General features: G+C 36.1%; 1 protein-coding gene across 1 annotated transcript in view; it reads left to right on the top strand.

Moving 5' to 3' along the window:
* The window catches only part of ATP8B (ATPase phospholipid transporting 8B), a 135,251-nt gene that overhangs the window by 14,955 nt on the left and 100,964 nt on the right, over nucleotides 1-19,332 (top strand). The window contains exons 3-4 of the mRNA XM_089101782.1: nucleotides 4,079-4,234; nucleotides 9,432-9,606. Of these exons, the coding sequence (XP_088957908.1) occupies nucleotides 4,079-4,234; nucleotides 9,432-9,606 (331 nt within the window). The remainder of the gene's footprint in view (nucleotides 1-4,078; nucleotides 4,235-9,431; nucleotides 9,607-19,332) is intronic.

The following is a 19,332-nucleotide window of genomic DNA, read 5'->3' as shown; positions in this document are numbered from 1 at the left end:
AATACATTGATTTTTTCCTACAGAATAAAATATTGAGTTTCTGTGTTATAGTTCCAAAGCAGCAAAGACACAGAAAACCTTACGGTCGAATTACCTACAAGAGGATATATCCTGCATTGATTACTTGAAGAGCAGGTTAATAAGACGCTCCATCTCCATCTCCATTTGGGATGACCTACCGAGTTTAGGTCTATTTTGTGATTCCTATTAAAGGAAGTTCAATAGACACAATTCTTGGGAGAATAGTTAGGTAAATGTTTGATAAGTGGAAAATCAGGGCCTAAGTTTTACTGACCTGATGCCATGAATTTTGTCATAAACGAAAAAAAAAAATAGAATTAGTCCTGCTTAATTGATAATAGTTCTAGTTATATCATATATTTTTTAAATTATAATAAATTATTTTATTATATTATAACTTATTATGTGTTTTATTGTATCATTAACTTTCTTTTTGTCACGAATTTGAATCCTTGTATCATAACTTCGTCTATTTATTTATGCGGTAACATTTTTTTTGTGAAAGTGGAAATTTTTTTATGCGCCATTTTTCTTTCTTGTGAAAAATAGAAGAGCTGTCAAGAGATTTTGTATTGATGCCAAGCGAGAACTTTATCAAATAGAGTATTCGAATGATTTCATTCTTTTTACGACTACCGGCGTTGAAATTGTTCCATTGTTGGCATTCTTCCAAAAAATCTTATTTTGGGAACTTCCGAACTTGGAGATTATTATTACCATTTTCCTAATGGGTACACCTTATATCAGATTGAATATTTTTATTTTAATAATGGTATATATTTTTGTCTACTTTAAAAAGCTGGGATTAATTTTATTAACGAATTGTTTTTTTTCGCTTTTTAATATAAAATGTTAATATAGCTTTTCTACTCATTTTACGACTATTTTTTTACGAGGGCTTAGTTCAGCTTGGTCTCAATGGGGTCTTCTGCTAACCGAGACGCCCTGATATAAAACGCCTTGTTTACGCCTAGTAAGAGAAACAAAAAAGTTTTTGAACTATGAGTTCCTTTAGGTCCAGGTAAATACACAGGGAATCTATTTGAATTGAAGTTGGTATTGAGGAGGGGGGGGGGGTTAAAAAATTTGTAAATAGGTTTAGAATAATATGAAAATTGTCGGTAATTGTAAAGACAATCATTCTATCACAGAAAAATCATTCTGATACAAGTAATCATATGTTTAGATATTTTTACAAATTTTACAAAAAGAGTCTTATTATTTTTTACAAAAAAGATATTTTTACAAAAAAGAAACACTGAATTTTGGATCTAAATAATATGTGACGTGCTCCTTCGTAATGCGCGTGCCACATTATAGTCACACTTGTCGATAAAATCAAAGTTACGCACGACTTCAGCGCCAATTACGTTCGCCGTTCGTAATTTCTCGAGTTGAACATTGTTTAACTTTCAAACATAAATTTCTTGACTGAACAATCAGAGTTAAGGTTTAAGGCATAATTTTTAAAACTAGAAAAGATAAAAACTTAGAACAGTGGTTTTTCTATCCGGGAGAGGAATCTGACAAAAGTTAAGAAGACTTGGTATTAGTAGAGAACAGTTGGACACAAATTACTGTTGGTGAAAACTCGTTAAACTAATTCCTTGCAATTTTAATTTTTTTGCTTTTTGAATACAAGCGTGACGCTAAACTCGAGAAAATTGCCTTGCCATTCATGATATTTGGCTTTCTTTATCGATAGATGTGACTAGAATGTGGCACGGGCATAAGTTTGACCAAAGCCTCATTTGCAGTGACATTTTTCAGACCCGTTCATGGTAAGATTAAATAGAAACAACAAGCTTTTTCAACTAAAACTAAGGAGCAACATTAAAACTTAAAACGAACAGAAATTATTCCGCCTATGAGGAGGGCTGCCGATTCCTCGACCCTCATTCTTTACGCTAAAGTATTAAAGTTCCTTAAAAGCACTTTTCATTTAAATTTAACGGACCTTGTGTTAGAGCAGTCCTTTTTAAAGAATTGGTACAAAAACTCAAACTTTAGCGTAAAACGCAAGGGTTAAGAAAGGGGCAGCCTGCTCCCCCTCATATACGGAATAATTTCTATTAGTTTTAATAACTGAAAGTAGTTTCAGTTGAAAGAACTTGCTCTATAATGTAATTTCTGATTTGTTTTCAAATAATGCCAGAAAATCCACCTCACCCCTCCCTGGAAAATTCCCCTCCTCCGAAAACTCCTAAATAAAAAGTTCCTCCCGCCCGGACAATTCCCCCAGAGAAAGAAGGACAAATAAAAAGAAATTCGTATAAGAATTCTGGCAAATTCCCCCCATTTGAAATTTCTCCTGCAAAGTTCATCTTCGATAATTTCCTTCCCTACAGAAAATTTTTCTCATGGAAATTCCCCCTCCCCCTTGAAACTCCCCCCCCTGACTGAAGATGGCTGTGAACTTACCGATAACAAATACTGTATGGAAGCAATGGGTAAATTTCATAACTTACAGCCCTTTCTCCAGGGGCTGTGGGGGACCATGTCATCCCTAGAGCCATAGTCTTTGGACCATTCAACTATGCGGAACAAGATGGCCATCTCAAAATTTTGATCGGATGACTTTGGGGAAAAAGGGGTGTGTGAGGGGGGACTAGTTGCCTTCTAATCTTTTTGGTCACTTATAAAGGGGAGTAGAACTTTTTATTTCCGTTTGAATAGCCCCTCTCCCGATCTCCTGGGACCATTAGCTCTATACGATCACCCTTGGGAAAAAAAAACAAACAACAAATAAACACGCATCCGTGATTCTAGCAAAAAAAAAAAGAAACTGAATTCCAGATTCTTGCAGATGGAAGCTCGAAGCCTTTACACTAGGGTCTTGATGCACTGAATTTGATGGTGCAATTTTCATTAAGATTTCTTGTCTTCTGGGGGATGTTTCTACGACAACGGTATATTTCTTCAAAATATGAGGGCTCTTCACATTAATTTAAGAGTACAGACCGCTTCCGTCCTCACACAACTGGGTTTCGTAAAGTTTGCTATTATAGTTTTTAAGATTCTTGGATTTTGACTTGATTTTGTGAAGTTGTGGCTACAAACCACAGTTTATAGAATTAGCAGTATGATCATTCTCTATCTCTCCCATTATAAAAACCCGGACAGGGGTGCGAGTGCTCCGGAGAACGTTTTTGCAGATAGAAACATGGGCGTTATCAGATCTTTTCGCGGGTAGACAAGTCAGATTTCTCTTGGACACGAAACAAGTGGAAACCCGCTATTACGAATAATGCACTTGGTAACCATTTCTCAGTGATTGACGATAACAGACTAATCCGCTAAGGCAGAAACAAGTGGGAGGAGCTTTTTGTTCGCACCGAGACCGAAGACCAGAAATTATCTGCGATAAGCTTACTGTCTATAAACTGTGCTACAAACTACGGGAATAGATTTAACGACTGAACTTTATTCAACAAATGGGTTTTGGAATCCCATTTGAATTTATTAAAAATTTTGGGCCTCTGACTTACTTTTGTGAAGCGATGGTTATTCACTTCTGGGTTGCTGTGGATTACCATTTAGATTTACGAATTTTTTTGACCTTTGGCTTGATTTTTTTAAATTATAGCTATTCACTTTAGATTTAGCGAATGACTTTAGAATCCAGTTTGGATTTATGAAAAAAAAAATCTAGGCCTCTGAAACGATTTTGTGAAGTAGTGGCTTTTTACTTTGAGAGGGGGGGGGGCAGATTGAAAAGCTACAGTTGGTCTAGCATTAGTTCCATTTGTATTTATGAAAAAAAAATCTGACTTGCACCAAATATCGGACAAATTTTTCGATTACTTTTTGTCCTGGCAAAAGGTCTAATTCTGATTTATCAGGGAAAATGCAAACGAAAAAAAATGCTATTTATGCTAGCTCATGATAAGCTGAGGACAAAAATATTCACTTATCCCTAAATTCTTGAATCATCTGAATGCGTCTAAAATCCTCACGCACACACCTGCATTCGAATTCGTAGAATCAACAGCGTTTTTGTTAATATTTGCGAATTAATGCTTTTGCCCAGTATATCTCCATTGAATTTTGTTTCCAGGGAGACCAACTTAAAATGCCGTCAATGTCTTCCCGAAACAGCTGCTTTGGGGCAAGATCTTGAAAAGATCGGAAGATTCAGTGGAGAAATCATATGTGAACTGCCGAACAACAACCTCAATCGATTTGAAGGAACCCTCAAGTGGAATAATAAGGAGTAAGTAAAAACTAAAGGAGTAAGTAAAAAACTAAATTTAAAAAAAGGTTGTTTGTAAGGAAAACACAAGAAATTAAAAGCGAGCTTTTGCGAGAGCTCAAAGGTCCGCCACTCTCCTGCACACGCAATTGCTGCAAAATTAAGCCTACCACTCTTTCTTTTAGAAAATAAACTTAAAGTAAAAGGCCGCGTGTATCAACATCCTGACCCCTTCCTGCAAGTATTTTTTTCGGCTGCTTATTATAACGCAGGGACAAGGTCTGGAAATGAATGGAAAATCTAAGGGGAAAGTTGTATGTTTACTTTTGAACAACAACCTCGATCGATATGAAGAGACCCTCAAGTGGAATAGTAAAGATTAGGTAAAAAATGGGTAAAATGTAAGAAAGTAAAAACAAATTCTGGTGGGGGTCCAATACTCTCACCTAAGGACACGATTGCTGTAAAACTAGATCCACTACTTTTTATGTTTACTGCCTAATCAGTAGTTTTAGAAAATGTAATAAAAATTAGAACAATGTTGTGCAGATGTTTACACTAATTGGAAACAACAACCTACATGTAGTAACCTCCTGACTTTCTCCTATATCTATATCTTCAGACTGTCTATTATAGCGCAGAGACAAGATATTCAAAGAACTGGAAAATGTAACGAGGGATTCATAATTAAACTACCGCACAACAACCTCAACCAGTTTGAAGAAGCCCCCAAATGGAATAACGAAGAAAAAGTAAAAAAATAAATAAAAAAGCTTGTTGCAGGGAAAATACAAGAAAATAAAGATGACTTTTGACGAGGGCCTAAAGGTCCCTCTAATGCGGACACGACTGCTGTAAAAAGTAAGTCTACTACTCTTTTGGGGGAATATAGATTGGAAGAACAGAATTGCGTGCAGTACTCTCCTGACCTTCTAAAATTAAATTTGGGGGTTGTATATTGTAAGGCAGGGATACGATTTTGAAAGAATTGGAAATTTTAATGGGGAAATCATTTTTAAGGGGAAAATTTAAGAGGACTATCCATTAGTGGTTTTTGGCCCCCCATCTTGAACAAAACTACGGAACAAAAAACCTCAATAGATTTGAAGGAACGTTCAACTGGAATAATAAAGAGCAAGTAAATAACAATTAAATGAAAAAAAAGGTGCGTTATTGGGAATTTTTTTAGCGTAATTATAAATTATCCTTCTGTTGGATCTGAATGAAAATTACTATTTAAAAAATAGTGTTTCAACGGAACTTTGAGTCATTAATGTCTTAAAAAGATTTATTTTTAAATATCGGCCACGTGGGTTCTTACTGCTACGGCTGCAACCATGATCTAGAATGAATAACAAAAGGTATAAGTTTTAGCTAAGACATTCAATGAACTAAACTGAAAAGCTCTCGATGATTTTGGCTTCCTACCCTCTAGGAAGCTCTATCAACGAAATCTTAGAAAAAAGGAGAAAAAATCTGAACTAAATTGTTAAAATAAACAAGCCAAGTAACATTAGCAAATCCTCATGTTACGTTATTTATCTTTAATATTTATCTGCTCAGTAGTTCTTTTTTTTTTTGTTCATAAAGATATCTAGATTTGAATTGAAATATTGTCTATTTTTTAGATTACTTTTTCCCCTTTTTTTATTTTTAGTTTTACCTATTATTTGCACATTTCTGTTTTTCCTTTTTTTTTATAAATGGAAAGGTGATATTTTCTTCATGTATGAAGTCTTACGAATATTTTCTTTTGTGGTTTAGCTGTTTAAATTTTTTTTTTCCGTTCATGAAGATTCCCGAATTTGAACTGAAATGTCCAAGTTTTAGAATGTTTTTCCTCTGTTTTGACTTTAGTTTATTTTTCCCCTTGTTTGATGTTTGGTTTGAGCATTATTTGCACATTTCTATGCTTTCCTTTTGTCCCTAAAAGGAATGGGATGGGTTCAAGGCAACTATTAGATCAGAGCAAATGCTCTAGCGTTGTCTATAGTATTGGGCCATAATGATTGAATGTATTACTTTTGTTTCCCCAAAGCCTCTCCATATGGAAGAGGTGGTCATAGAAACTTCGTAGAGGGCTTATTCGATTGGAAATTGAAAGTTCTAGTGCATTTTTTTTGAGAGTCCAAAGTGATCGAAGGGCAACTAGCCCTCCTTCTATGCTCTTTTTAGCTGCCCTCCCCCGGAACATATCTGATCAAAATTTTTAGATAGCTATTTTGTCAATAGTCTAACGAAAAAAAAAATGTGCCCCCGGGCAAGGACGTATCCAGTGTTTTTGTTCGAGGGGGGGGGCTTACAAAAAGAACCTGAAAGAAGTTATAAAAAATGCAATTTTGTTCTGTTTTTACGATTCGAACAATAATTCAGGGGGGGGCAGAAACCGTGCCCCACTGGATACGGCCTTGCCTCCGGAGATGACATGATCCCCCACAGCCCGTGGGACAAGGACTGTAAGTTATGAAATTTGTCTATTGTTTAAATATAGGTTCTTTTTAAGAGAAGTGGCATGATTGATCCGAGGTCTCCAAAACGGCTTAGGCCCAGCGCCCACGGTGCAACTGTTTGAGACTAGAATTGCTAACCGATTGCGCATGCAACTGTTTTGTGACCATGGCCTTGAAGTAGAGTGGGGGCTAGCCCACGAGGCAATCCAGATGAGACTGGTTTCCAATCAGTCTAAAACCGGTTCTGTATGAGCCTCCAGCCGTGCTCACAGTTGCGTGGCATAGTGTTGTCCCACACATGTTCGGGAGCTATCCCGTTTATATTGTCCAATTAATTTGGCTCTCAACATGTCAGACCAGCAATTAAACGTGAAATTCGTAGGATAAGTGAAGAAGGATGAAGATCTGATAGGTTTTCTATCTGTTTGAGACAGTTCTTTTGTTGCTAAGAACAGACGAGACTTTGCATTCTTTTCCAAGTACTCCCTCTGATCCCTACGAAACCTGTGATACTTATAGTAATCAATTAAGTCTCCCTCGTCAGAACTCAACATAGTTAACCACACTGCAGTACTCAATTAGATAAATACAACTGATCCACAACCACTCACGTCCGTGGGCGGAGACATTTTAGTTGTAAATTGGTCATCAACCGGTTGCAGATGAGACTAGTTTCCAACCGTTATCTTGAGACAGTTGCCCCGTGGACGCTTTGGGTACTATGGTGAAACTTTCAAGGAATGTTTTGGGAGATGTTGAAGAAAATCAAAACACGCCAGGTTATTGGTTTTCAAAAGGGCGTATCAGCAATATCTTAGAAACAGCTTAGAATATTAAGTTGAAACTCCCAGGGTATGCTGAAAAATAATCAAAGGGCAACCAGCCCCCTAGTCCTTCTTAGACCCCTTCTCCCTCAACACTGATCAAAAAAGAAATTTTTCGGAATAGTCTAAAGGCCAAATAATTGTGCTTCCGGAGAAGACATACCCCCCCCCCCCTCAGCCATTGGGATTAATGGTTGTAAATCATCCAATTTGCCCATTGTTTACATATATGATTATCATTGGGAAAGAGAGGAATGTTTGATACCGCATTGGTCCGAAGAGGCTAAGGGTATTAAGGTGACAATCCAGGGAATGTTGAATTGAATATGTGACTTCAAGAATAGCTGATGGTATCGTTTTAAAAACTGTTAGGGCATGTTTAGGGGGATGTTAAAAATGGTCGGAGAGTAATCAGCCCCCATCCCCTCGCCCTTTTAAGATACCCAATCTCAAAACCGATTAAAATTATGAGATAATTTTCTTGTCTAGACTATTAAAAATTTCCCATAACTATGCCTTATGGGATGACTTGACCCTCCGTAGTACCAGGGGAAGGGTTGTAATATATGCAGTTTACCGATCGTTTACATATTGCATTTATTATTGGGGAATTGGAGAATTTTTTTATCTGGGGGGGGGGCAGAAAAGACTAGGAATATTAATGTTAAACTTCAGGAAATGTCTAATTAAATCAAAAGACAATGTCCAATTAAATCAAAAGACACTATGTGCATCCGTGTTATCAAAAAGGCGTATCTGCAACATCTTAGTAACGGCTAAGGGTATTAACTTGAAAATTTCAGGGTTACTAAAACTACTGCTACTGCAATTGCAACTGTAACTACTTGTGACTGTGAATGCAATTGCGACAACTTGCAATTGCGACTGCTTCTGTGCCTACTTGCGATTGTGACTGCTTCTGTGACTACTTGCGATAGCAACTACTTGTGACTGAGACTGCAACTACTTGTGACTATGACTATGACTATTTTCAACCGCGAATGGGACTAATTGTGACTTTGACAACTTGTGACTGAGAACATTTGCGACTCCGACTGTGACTACTTGCAATCTTGACAGTTTGTTTCTGCGAATACTTAAGACTTTAATTCTTAAGACTTAAGACAGTTTCTATATGTATTATTTACGACTGCTACTGCAACTACTAGCGACTGTGGGCACTACTATTACAGCTACGATTCTGACTGTTGCCACTACTGCTACTACTATTGAACTAAATCAAAAGAGTTTAAGTGCATCCATGTTGTCAAAAGGGCTTACTTATGATATCGACTGTGTTGTTACATTAAACCAAAAAAAAAATTAAGTGCTTCCAGGTTGTCAAAAGGGCATATTTTACATTGGTTTCTGGAAAGGCAACAGGCATTAAGTTGAAACTTTCATAGACCTCTAAGAGGGACATTAAACTAACCCAAAATACCCTGTGTACATCCAGGTTGTCAAAACGGCATATCTTCTATATCTCAAGAATATTTTAGGGTTATTAAGTTGAAATTTTCAGAGAATGCCAAGGGGAATTTTTAACTCAAAGACTCTATGGGCGTCGCGGTTGTCAATAGGGCATATTTATTTTGGTTACATCCTCGATTGAATAAGAGGAGACCTATCTCTGATTTACATTTGCTATTTAAGAAAAAAAAGAAGAAAAAAAAAACTGAAAATTCAAAGTAGCAAGTATTACTTCTCAGTTAACAGCTTTAGATATCGACAAGCAAAAATGTCAAGCAAAAAATTCCTAGTTTAAATGGCGAATAAAAGCATGAAATATCCGCGTCGTATTTTTCTTCCGTGGATTTTACTGGCGTTGAACCCTGTTTTCTTGGTTAGTATTATTATTTTTCTTTGGAATTCAGTCAGTTCGATTATTTATTAGAAATGTATTTCTTTTTTAAGATATTATTCTAGCGAAGTTCTATTGTGTAGGTATTCATTAGACAACAACAAGGTATTATTGAGGGGTTGTAAACTCCGAAACACTGCCTGGTGCTATGGAATGGTGATATTTGCTGGAAAAGACACCAAACTTATGCAGAATAGTGGAAAAACGACATTCAAGAGAACAACCATTGATCGACTGCTAAACTTTATTATTTTAGGGGTAAGTTGTAATTATTTGTGATTAATGGCAAGTTTTTAAGTTGCTTAGTTTCATACAGTTGAATCGGTTGGAGGAGGAAAAGTGTTATTTGGGTTGATTGGAGGAGTTAACATTATGAAAAGTGTATTTTTGGCCAGACTTTCAACTTTTATTTGGCCCAATTCTAGCTGATTACAACTTTCCCCCCTCTATTTAGCGTAATGTTTGAAACGATTAAAGTTCTTGTTGTAATTGTATGGCCTGCTGAAGGTGTTTTTGGTATGAGAGTGATATATGAAAACTCAGTACTTAACAGGGTTGCGACTCCGACATAGATTTCCGTCCATAGAGGTATAAGCCATCAGACTCGCCCTTGGAGTCTGGCTACGTAATGCACTAGTACCAAGCAGCTACGTCAGATTCTAGGCTCAAAATTTGCCCCTTGCTCTTGTACTTTCACTCCTGTACTACCTCCTGAAAGTGACACAGTGGTTTCTAAGAGAATGTTTTCCAGAAACTAGACATTTTGTAATATCGAAAGATAGTGATGGATTTTGACTGTACGTTAACAAAATTTAGTCATAACAAAGATAAATTCAGAATGGTTCCCAGCTGAATACAGCTGAAATAAATGGAACTTTAATTGAAACAAATTTAAATATTGAAAATAGTTCTCTGTAAGTATCCTGTTTCGAATGGGTATAATATAAATAGAACCGGAGCTAATAAGTATCGGTGCTTCCGATTCTCAGAAATGTTGAATTTGATCGCGCAATGTTCGTTTGTACCGCTTTTTGGTACTGTACCTTTTTACGTCAAAGTCGTAAAAGGACTTTTTTTTTAATTTCTTTTTGATACTCTACTATACTGTTAATTTTGATTGAATCCCTTTGTTTTTGATTAGTTTCATTTACTTATTCAAATACTGTGATCTATGTCACAAGCTATGAAATGACGGGTTATCAGAAGAAATAACTGAGACAACATAAAACTTTAATTGAAACGAAGTAGAATATCTAAAATGGCTCTGAGTAAATAGAATACAAACCACCAGCCTCGCCCGTAAAATCACTACTGGTTGTGTGAGAGCGTTTGGCATGGCAACTTGATCGTTGTTTTTTTTTTTTTTTTTTTTTTTTTTTTTTTTTTTTTTTTGTAATCAACTACAACTCTCCTGATTACGTTGACAACTTCGGTAGGTCGTGACAAATTGCTCTTGTAACCTTAACTCTAGTAGATGTGTTCTTGAAAATTTGGTCAGTAGGAGATCACAGTAAATACTTTTATAATACCAACATAACGTTTCCATGCACAACGCTTCCAGCATAACAACATATCAACGCTTCCAACATAACAACAGCTTCCAACTTAACAACGCTTCTGAAATAATGGAAGAGTTTCTATGACTGGAAAATATATATATCGGAGTGTAGGATGTATTATGTGAGAAATGATACGTGATGTGTCTCATTTCCTAGAACTGACGACATTAATCAGTGGGACAAACAGAGGAATTGGCGAAATAAACCTATCGGACAAATGTATCTATCTAAGTACTTTTATAGTTTCTAACGCTTTTGTGGTGAATAGAAGTTTGTTACATAGTGACATAGTTGGGGGCGGAACCAGGATTTTTTTAGGGGGAGGGGCAAAATAGGTTGATCCGATAAACTTGCGTTAGGAGCAAGTTTAATTATGGCAAATTTGCGTTAATTAAGTAAATTACACAATTTTAGACTATGTTAAGGGGGGGCACGCGGACCTTGCCCCCCTGGATCCGCCACTGGACATAGTGACTGTGTGAAACGTTTCCTAAAAACTGAACATTTTGCAATGTGACTGATTATAAAATTACAAAATGCAATATCACAAATGCAGACGTGGGTAATGTCACCAATAATGGGTTTTCACTGCCCGCTAAATAAAATTTAGTTTGAACAAAATTAAAATTATATAGTTCAAATTTAAACCTAAAGTTCGACTGAAACAGCGAGACAAAAGAGACTTTAATTGAGACAAACTTGTGCATTGAAAATAGATCTCAGCTATTGTGTATGTCTCAGTATCACATTGTGTATAATAGAAAAACAATTAAAGAGACTAAGAATTCTTTGGTGCTTGGAATTCTCAGACACGTTGAGTTTGATGAGCCAATTTTCATCAAGTTTGCGTAACTTTCTGGAATAGAACCTTTTAACAAAAGTCTTATAGAGACTCTCTTCTTTTTTTTTATAATTCCTTTTTTTTTATTCTGCTTAAGATGACTTTTACCCGATTGATGTTGTTTTCGGGCAAACTGACTTGCTTGCACAGATACTGCAATATGTTTCAAGTTGAAACGTTTTGTCTTAGTTGAAAAAACTGAGACAAAACTAAGATTGAATTGAATCAAACTAGAACATTTAAATTGTAGTATCATCGATATAGTTAATTGAAGATGTAGAACAACTAACTAGATCTAAAACATTGAGAAAAAAATTAATTACATTGAAAAAAAAACAAGTGCCACAAATTTGATAGTGACATACAGCACCGTAATAAAGATTTAATAGCACGGTTTAACTATTACCAAAGATTTATTATAGGGGACATGACGTAGGCTTGACGAAAGTGTTTTAGCCATAGATGTTCGGATTCATGTATATTAGTATTGACTGTGTTTTATAAATAAAGTAAAAAACATGATATATTGAGATTTTATATGCATATGGGCATATCAGGAGGGCTTTTGATTCCTTTGAAATATCATTTTAATATATTTTTTCAAATGTTTTTTTTGGGGGGGAGAGGGGGAGTCTATTTTCATACATTAAATAATTCACCCGTCATAGCTGTTTACTCCTAAAAAGTAAATCCTAAAGTACGTGAAATATTGAGACATTATAGTGAGAGACATAGCATACATAGACATAAATTTTTTCAGGCAAGTTTTGGAGACCGTTTTCCCGCTCTCCCAGTTTGTCCATAATCTTCCACTACCTGACTTGTAAAGGGAAAAGCTTTGATTTTTATTATTAAACATAAGGTGTTTAAGTTGTAAATTTTTGCCATACAACGCTTTTTGACAGATTTTTTATTATCATATTTTTCACTATTTTTTTTTATATAAGAGTTAAAATTTTAATTTTTACTTTTTGCCATCTGTTATTGAAAAGATTAGTTTTAATTTTTTTTAACATTATTTCTTCTTCTTTTGTATAATAGATTCATTTTTAGGTCGATACCCTTTTGCTTTAGAATGCTACCGTACAAATGTGTTATCAGATACTTTGACAGATTTGTGTATTACTTCAAAGAATCTTGTTTAAAACTCTCCGTTGAATAGGCATTGTTGTTTTGCTTGCAATAACGATTTCTCTATCGTTATTGCAGACACGATTTCTATGCAATTTAATGACTGCATACTTCTAACTGATAAGTATGTACCTGTCCTGTTAGAATAAAAAAAAGCTACTTGTTTATACAGTTCTAACTAAGCGGTTCTGTGTATCTATTCTATGTATCTGAATAGATACAAAGAACTGTACACAGTTACAGTTACACAGAACACAGTTACAGTTACACAGAACTGTGTATATATTCAGTTCTTACTAACCAAGCGGTTTTGTGTATCTATTCTATGTATCTGAATAGATACAAAGAACTGGTCTATGGACGGTACATTTACAGTTACACAGAACTGTGTATATATTCAGTTCTTACCCCGAGATATTGAGGAATAAATTGCTTTTGGAACCGGGAAAAAAAATTCTCACTTCCCCCAAAACAAAATTTCCCTCTACCCTCCCCCGCCCTAAAAAAGGACTTTTTAAAAGTTTCAGGTCGATCCCCTAGCGATAAAACAGAATAGACTTGCGAAAACATAAGTTCGTCACGTTTTGAATGAAACCTACTGACTGTATAATGAGATATATTCGCTGCGTAGAATGGTTTTTGCGTTGTGTAACGTAGCATGGCAATTCAATGGATTTCTCTCCAGAGTGAATGTTCATCTCAATATGTTTTTCTGTATATTCTAAAACAGTGTATCCGGCACCTTTTATGTCCCGGCGCTATTATATCCCGGCAAACCATTATTATTATTATTACGATTTGACGAAAAGAGTGGTTAAGCTATACGACGCAACGATGACGTTTCACCGCACCGCACTCGTCGCATATTATTGTTCGCGTAACAGCATGAATGTGGTTTTTTATTTTTTATTTTTATTTCATCTGTGGACTCGCGATAAAAGTTTGTGACAGTTACAGCTTGCCGAAAGTCATTCTTGGAGGAGTAAGATTAACAGTTCATTGCCAATCCGCCTTTTACGCTCTGAGCATGAAAATGGAATAACCTCTTAAAACTCCAAATTGCTTGCTTCAAAGTTTTGCTTTCCAGATTAAGTTGAATGCCCGTTCCTCTTTATTATTTGAAAAGAGCTTTGATGAAATGGAAGAAAATTGGGGAAATAGTGAAACTTTCTGGGATGTCGTCATATAAGGAGATGCCGATATATCCACCTTGCTAAGTCTGGTGATGTGGGAAGGGTGTATTATTTAACTTCTTTTTTTAGACCAGTGCGCTTTGTATAGAAGGAATTGTCGTAGAAACTTCGAAAAAGGCTCACCCGATTGGAAATTGAAAGGGCTAGTGCCCTTTTTAATAGTCGGGAGTGACTGTTGGTCAATCACCCCCCCCCCCAATGCCCATCCTTTCCCAAGACATATCTAATCTTTTTTTTTTCTTTTTTGGGGGGGGGGGTTTGTTGGTTTTTTTATTTATTTTTTATTGGGGTATTTTTTTATTTTTTTTTTTTAGTAGTGGCTTCTTTGCAGAATTGGAATTTGAGAAAATTTTGTCTGTTTTTGTAAATGGCCACCGCAAGCGGGGACTTCCTGTGGAGGGGGGACGTCCTCTCTGCGGGAGAGAATTTTATTTTATTGTTAATATGGATTAAAAATTATTTTAGTAGAAGTACAATAATGCGAAGACCACTCTTTGGCTGCTAATTTTAGTAAAATGTAGAGTGTAGGTGGCATTTAGATTTTTGTAATGTTTAAAAGTAGTTTTTTTTTAATGTTAGTGCCACTGAGAAGAGAGAAGGTGGGATTTAAAAAAAAAAAAGAAAAAAGGACATCTAATCAAAACCTTATACCCTGGGGAATATAAGGTTTTTTATAGAAAGGATGGTCATATAAACTTAGAAGGGGGCTCATTGGATTGGAAACCTTATTTTGAGAATATTTCAAAGTTCATTTCATTTAAGTCTAATCGGGTATTGAGTGCTCTGTACCATAATGCGCTGATTGATTATTCAACAAAATTACAGCCGAAGACCCCTCTTCTAATTTTGGAGTATTTCAAACAGACATGTTTATCTTCGAAAATGAACTCTTAGAGTTCAAAAGGGCTTTGATGAAGGGGGAGGAAAAATTGCGGAAATGATGCAGCTTTCTATCATGGTATTGGAAGTACATTATATCAGAAGATACCGGTACGACGACATTGCTTGGACTAGTATTCGATATACTAGAAATGATATACTTTGTTTAAAAATATTTAAAAGAATATTGGTTTTAGGACGGTATAACATTTTCGTCAGCGATGCTTCATTCAACCTTAAAATTAATTAAGTAAAATTAACTAATCAAATTTGACAGCGCTTTTTGTCCATTAAAATTCGGAGATTAACAATTTGCTGAATCCCAAGAAACACCCTCTTAGTAGTTCGTTTTTTTCTTATCTTTCATCCAGGTTTTTTTTTATTATTATTATTTGGTGCCAGCTACTACCAAAAACTGCATAACTGTATAAAGAGTTGTTTATTATTAAAAATTAATTTTTTTTTTATTAAAATTAAATTCCCGATTTTCTTGATTTTTGTTTTATATATATATAAATATATATATGGTTGTGTAAGTTTCTGCTTACCCGATTCAAACAGTCAGATTGCATTATAGCTGTCCTTGATACTTTTAAGATTTCTTCGAAAGTGAAAAAGAGTCCCATTTGTAGAGGTGTATTTACTTCAGAAGGTGAGAAAGACTGGCAAGATTAGGATTAAAACCAAATGATCTCTTAAACCACATTGGCTTTCAATTTTGAAACAGATAAAAAAATAGTAAGGGGCAAATATTTGATTTCGGCATTTTGACACTTTTGACCGACATTTTGATTTCGTATTCGGAATTTTTCAAATGAAAACTACCGGAGAAAGAAGAAACGGAGAAAAAGAAAAGAAACATAACGCGAAGAAAAAAAAGTAATAGAAAAATGAAAAGGGTAAAATTCACATGGACAAACAACTTCGATATAGGAAGTGCCGACAGGTCCTTATTGAAGAAAATTATTTGTGTTGCAAAAACAAATGGCATTTCGAATGGCACGAATATTGTTTAATGATGTTAAAAACAGAAGGGCAACATTGTGGGCAATGGCAAGGGCAAAAAAAAAATTGAAGGGCATTGTGGTATTCGTCATTAGTTTGCTATTGCTGCTTGCGAAACAGCCGTATTATCAACAAAGAATCCCCAATGTGTTTCGTAAGTCAGATCTGACAAGAGCAGGAAAGTCTATTTTACTTTAGACCGAAAAAAAGAATGAAAGAAAGATGCTTTGAAGGAGTGGGAATTTCGCAAGTGTAACATTGATTTTTTTATATGTATAATTTTAAACAACTTTAAGATCCCATTATGAAAAGTCGTAGATGTACTTCATAGATGGCATCTATCTATTTCTGCCAAAGCTGGCAAATAAAGGTTTCTGAAAATTTTTGATTACAAACCTGTGGCACATATAGCAATATTAGTGAGTATTTGTGAATAACATAAGTTAGGCACATGGTATTATTTTATCTTCTAAGGGATGTTACAGTCAATATATTTGCGCTATGGAAGTCAGGTATGGTCGTATATTGGCGCTATAGTCGCTATATAATAATATAATATAATATAATATATATTGAAAACCCGTCGTATACAATAAATGTACAATGACAGAGTATACAAAAATACGAAAAGAGGGAACAAAACGATAATAATAACAACAAAAGCAACAACTTCTTAAATAGTATACAAAATAGTAATAAAAGTGTAAACTTAAAGATAGAATAATAAAAGATTAAAAAATAAAAAACACAATATTATAAAATATAAATACAGACCAACAATACTGAAAGGAGAAAAAAAAATTAAAAAAAAAAATAAAAAAATAAAAAGCTCAAAAACTTGGACAATTAAAAAAAAAAAATTGCCACCTCGTGCTTTAGAATTGCTGGTTTTTTTTTTTTCCGGCTAATAAGGGTCTGAACAGATAGATTTGGGTCCGCTCGGTTCTAGCGCCGAATCAGAAAACTATTTTTTGTCCAAGGTTGCAATTTTAGTAGGTACTTTGCAAAACGGAAAAATACAGAGCGGATTTTAGACTTTTCACGTTTTGTCAATAAATTCCAGATAGAGGTCAAATATAATATATGTGGCAGAGCGGTAGCGTTGAAAATAATTGCCCGTAGTGGACGGTTAAAGCTCAGAGTGGATTTAACGATCAAAGCATAGGAGCTGGATATTCGCCGTTCAAGATGTGAGATCAGGAGGGAATGGGTATGCTGTAATGAGGAACCTATTGGAAGCCCCAGATATACTATTTTATCAACTGGTTTTACTGAGCAATCACCTAGTGTGATATTAGTAGGAGGGACATTCTTCCAATTATAAAGCAAAGCTTCCGACTTTTGGGAGTTAAATCTCAGACCGACTTTCTCGTAGTTGGACAGCAGACACGAAAATATTTCTGAAAGGCGGTTAAGCGTCCGACTGAGATTCAGGGTGTCATCGGCAAAGCACACTAGGGAGATGTCAATGGATCTGAGACTGCATGATGAAGGACAGCTGTCTTGAGGTTCAATAATGTAGTTATTGAAGAAATTGGGGGATAAAACTGCTCCCTGACGGGCACCTTTATGGACTGGTATCAAAGCTGACCGTGGGGCTAGCGGAAGGCCTTTATCGGGAGGGAGCTTGAGTCGCACGCGAAGGTGAGAATAAATATCACGGAAAGCCCGGATGATATTTGAATCCACTCCTCTTTTAGCTGAGTTTAGCAATATAAGCGCATGAATCAATGAATCAAACGCTCTATGCAGGTCTAAGCCCCCGATTGCTAGAGTTTCTCCTGATTTGTGTGCATCCAGGAGTGCATATGCAACGACATGGCGTACTTCTGCACAACCAATGCCGCGTTGGAAACCGAATTGTCTTGGTGGACTACAACACAGTTTTTCAAACTCATCTACGAATAAAAGTTCAAATTACTTGCAGAGAGTGGTAGCAACCGTGATTGGACGGAAAGAGGAGCATTGCATGGTAACATTTCCTTTTTTAGGAACTTGCGTAAGATCTCCAATTGTGAAAGTGGTTGGGACAATACCCTGAATGAGGATAATCTGCATTAGGAGGGTTACATGACTAATGAGAGCGGGCCCACCCCTTTTTAGATGAAGTGCACTGATCCCGTCAATCCCAAGAGATTGTTTAGGTTTTATGTGAGAGATGGCCCTACATACAGCTCCCTCCGTTACAAGATAATCACTCCGAGGACAACTATCTAAGAAGTCGTCCAACTCAGCTCCGTATCTTTCGTTGAGGGCTGGGTCAGGAGGCGAAAATTCTGACCCATAATATGTGTACCATTCAGAATCAGGGATAGCAGATGCGGATAAAGACTCATCGGTTTTAGAGGAAAGAAAACGCCAAAGGAGAGAAGGATTAATTTTGGCCCGTGTAGATTCGATATCAATCATCTTTTTTCTGTGAGCTTTTAGCTCCTTTGCGAATTTTCTTTTTGTGAGCAGGTGGATTGAATTGACTACCCCCAAACGGGGTCGTCCGCAAGAAACCCAAAGTTGAAGCAAAAATTTAGACTTAGAATGGATATCCACTAACTCTGGATTTTCAGACCAGCCAGGAAGTGTATGACGATGGGGTCTACTTAGTGTACCGGCAGTTTTTTCAACAAAGAAAAGGGTATGGCCAATTTCTGTGCAATAAAAGGCGCCTGATAGTTGTGTTTACTTCCTTAAAAGAGCAGTCAATCAACAGAGACGATGGAAAGAGACGCGGATCTTACTAAGAACTCTGGTGGCTTCTTCTTGAAATAAAACAGGGTTAATTTTGCGCCAATCACGGCGAGACGTAGGAGGTGTTTTTGAAGTTGTTTGCGTTTGTGTATCTGAGCTGTGGCAAGGAATATCGGCTGAGAACTGTATTGGTAAGTGATCAGACAGCTGAAAATCAAGCACAACCTTGACAGGCGAAATCCCGAGATTTGCGGACGCAACGACGTGATCGAGATCTGATGTGGACATTGAGGTGTGTACATGTGTAAAGTTTAAATCTTTGGACTTGAGATCAAACTGGTCTCCAAAAATACTAAGCAACAACGTAGAACGTAAAGACCTAGATAAGAGCGGTTCATTCAAGTCGCAATTGAAGTCACCAACTAGTATGCATTGAAGGCTTAAGAATCTAATACGGTTAATACACTGGCCGAGTTTATCACTAGAATAAGTAAAAGCACGCTCCGAACGCTCATCATGGTAATTTGTAGGCAAATATACATTAATGAAAACACAGCCCTCAACACGAATCGCCAGAAAATTATCATTGACTTCAAATACACTAGATCTTAGAGTCGAACGAACAAAAGTGGCAATACCACCGGAGGGTCGCCCTTTTCCACTTAGCTGCTTCGCTGAAACTGAATAGACC

This window comes from Artemia sp. Qi Xiang Cuo, chromosome 15 (assembly GCF_049724085.1).
Source record: "Artemia sp. Qi Xiang Cuo chromosome 15, ASM4972408v1, whole genome shotgun sequence".
Lineage (NCBI taxonomy): Eukaryota > Metazoa > Arthropoda > Branchiopoda > Anostraca > Artemiidae > Artemia > Artemia sp. Qi Xiang Cuo.
Note: the sequence above shows the minus strand (reverse complement) of the source record. Positions and strands in the feature narration are given on the sequence as shown.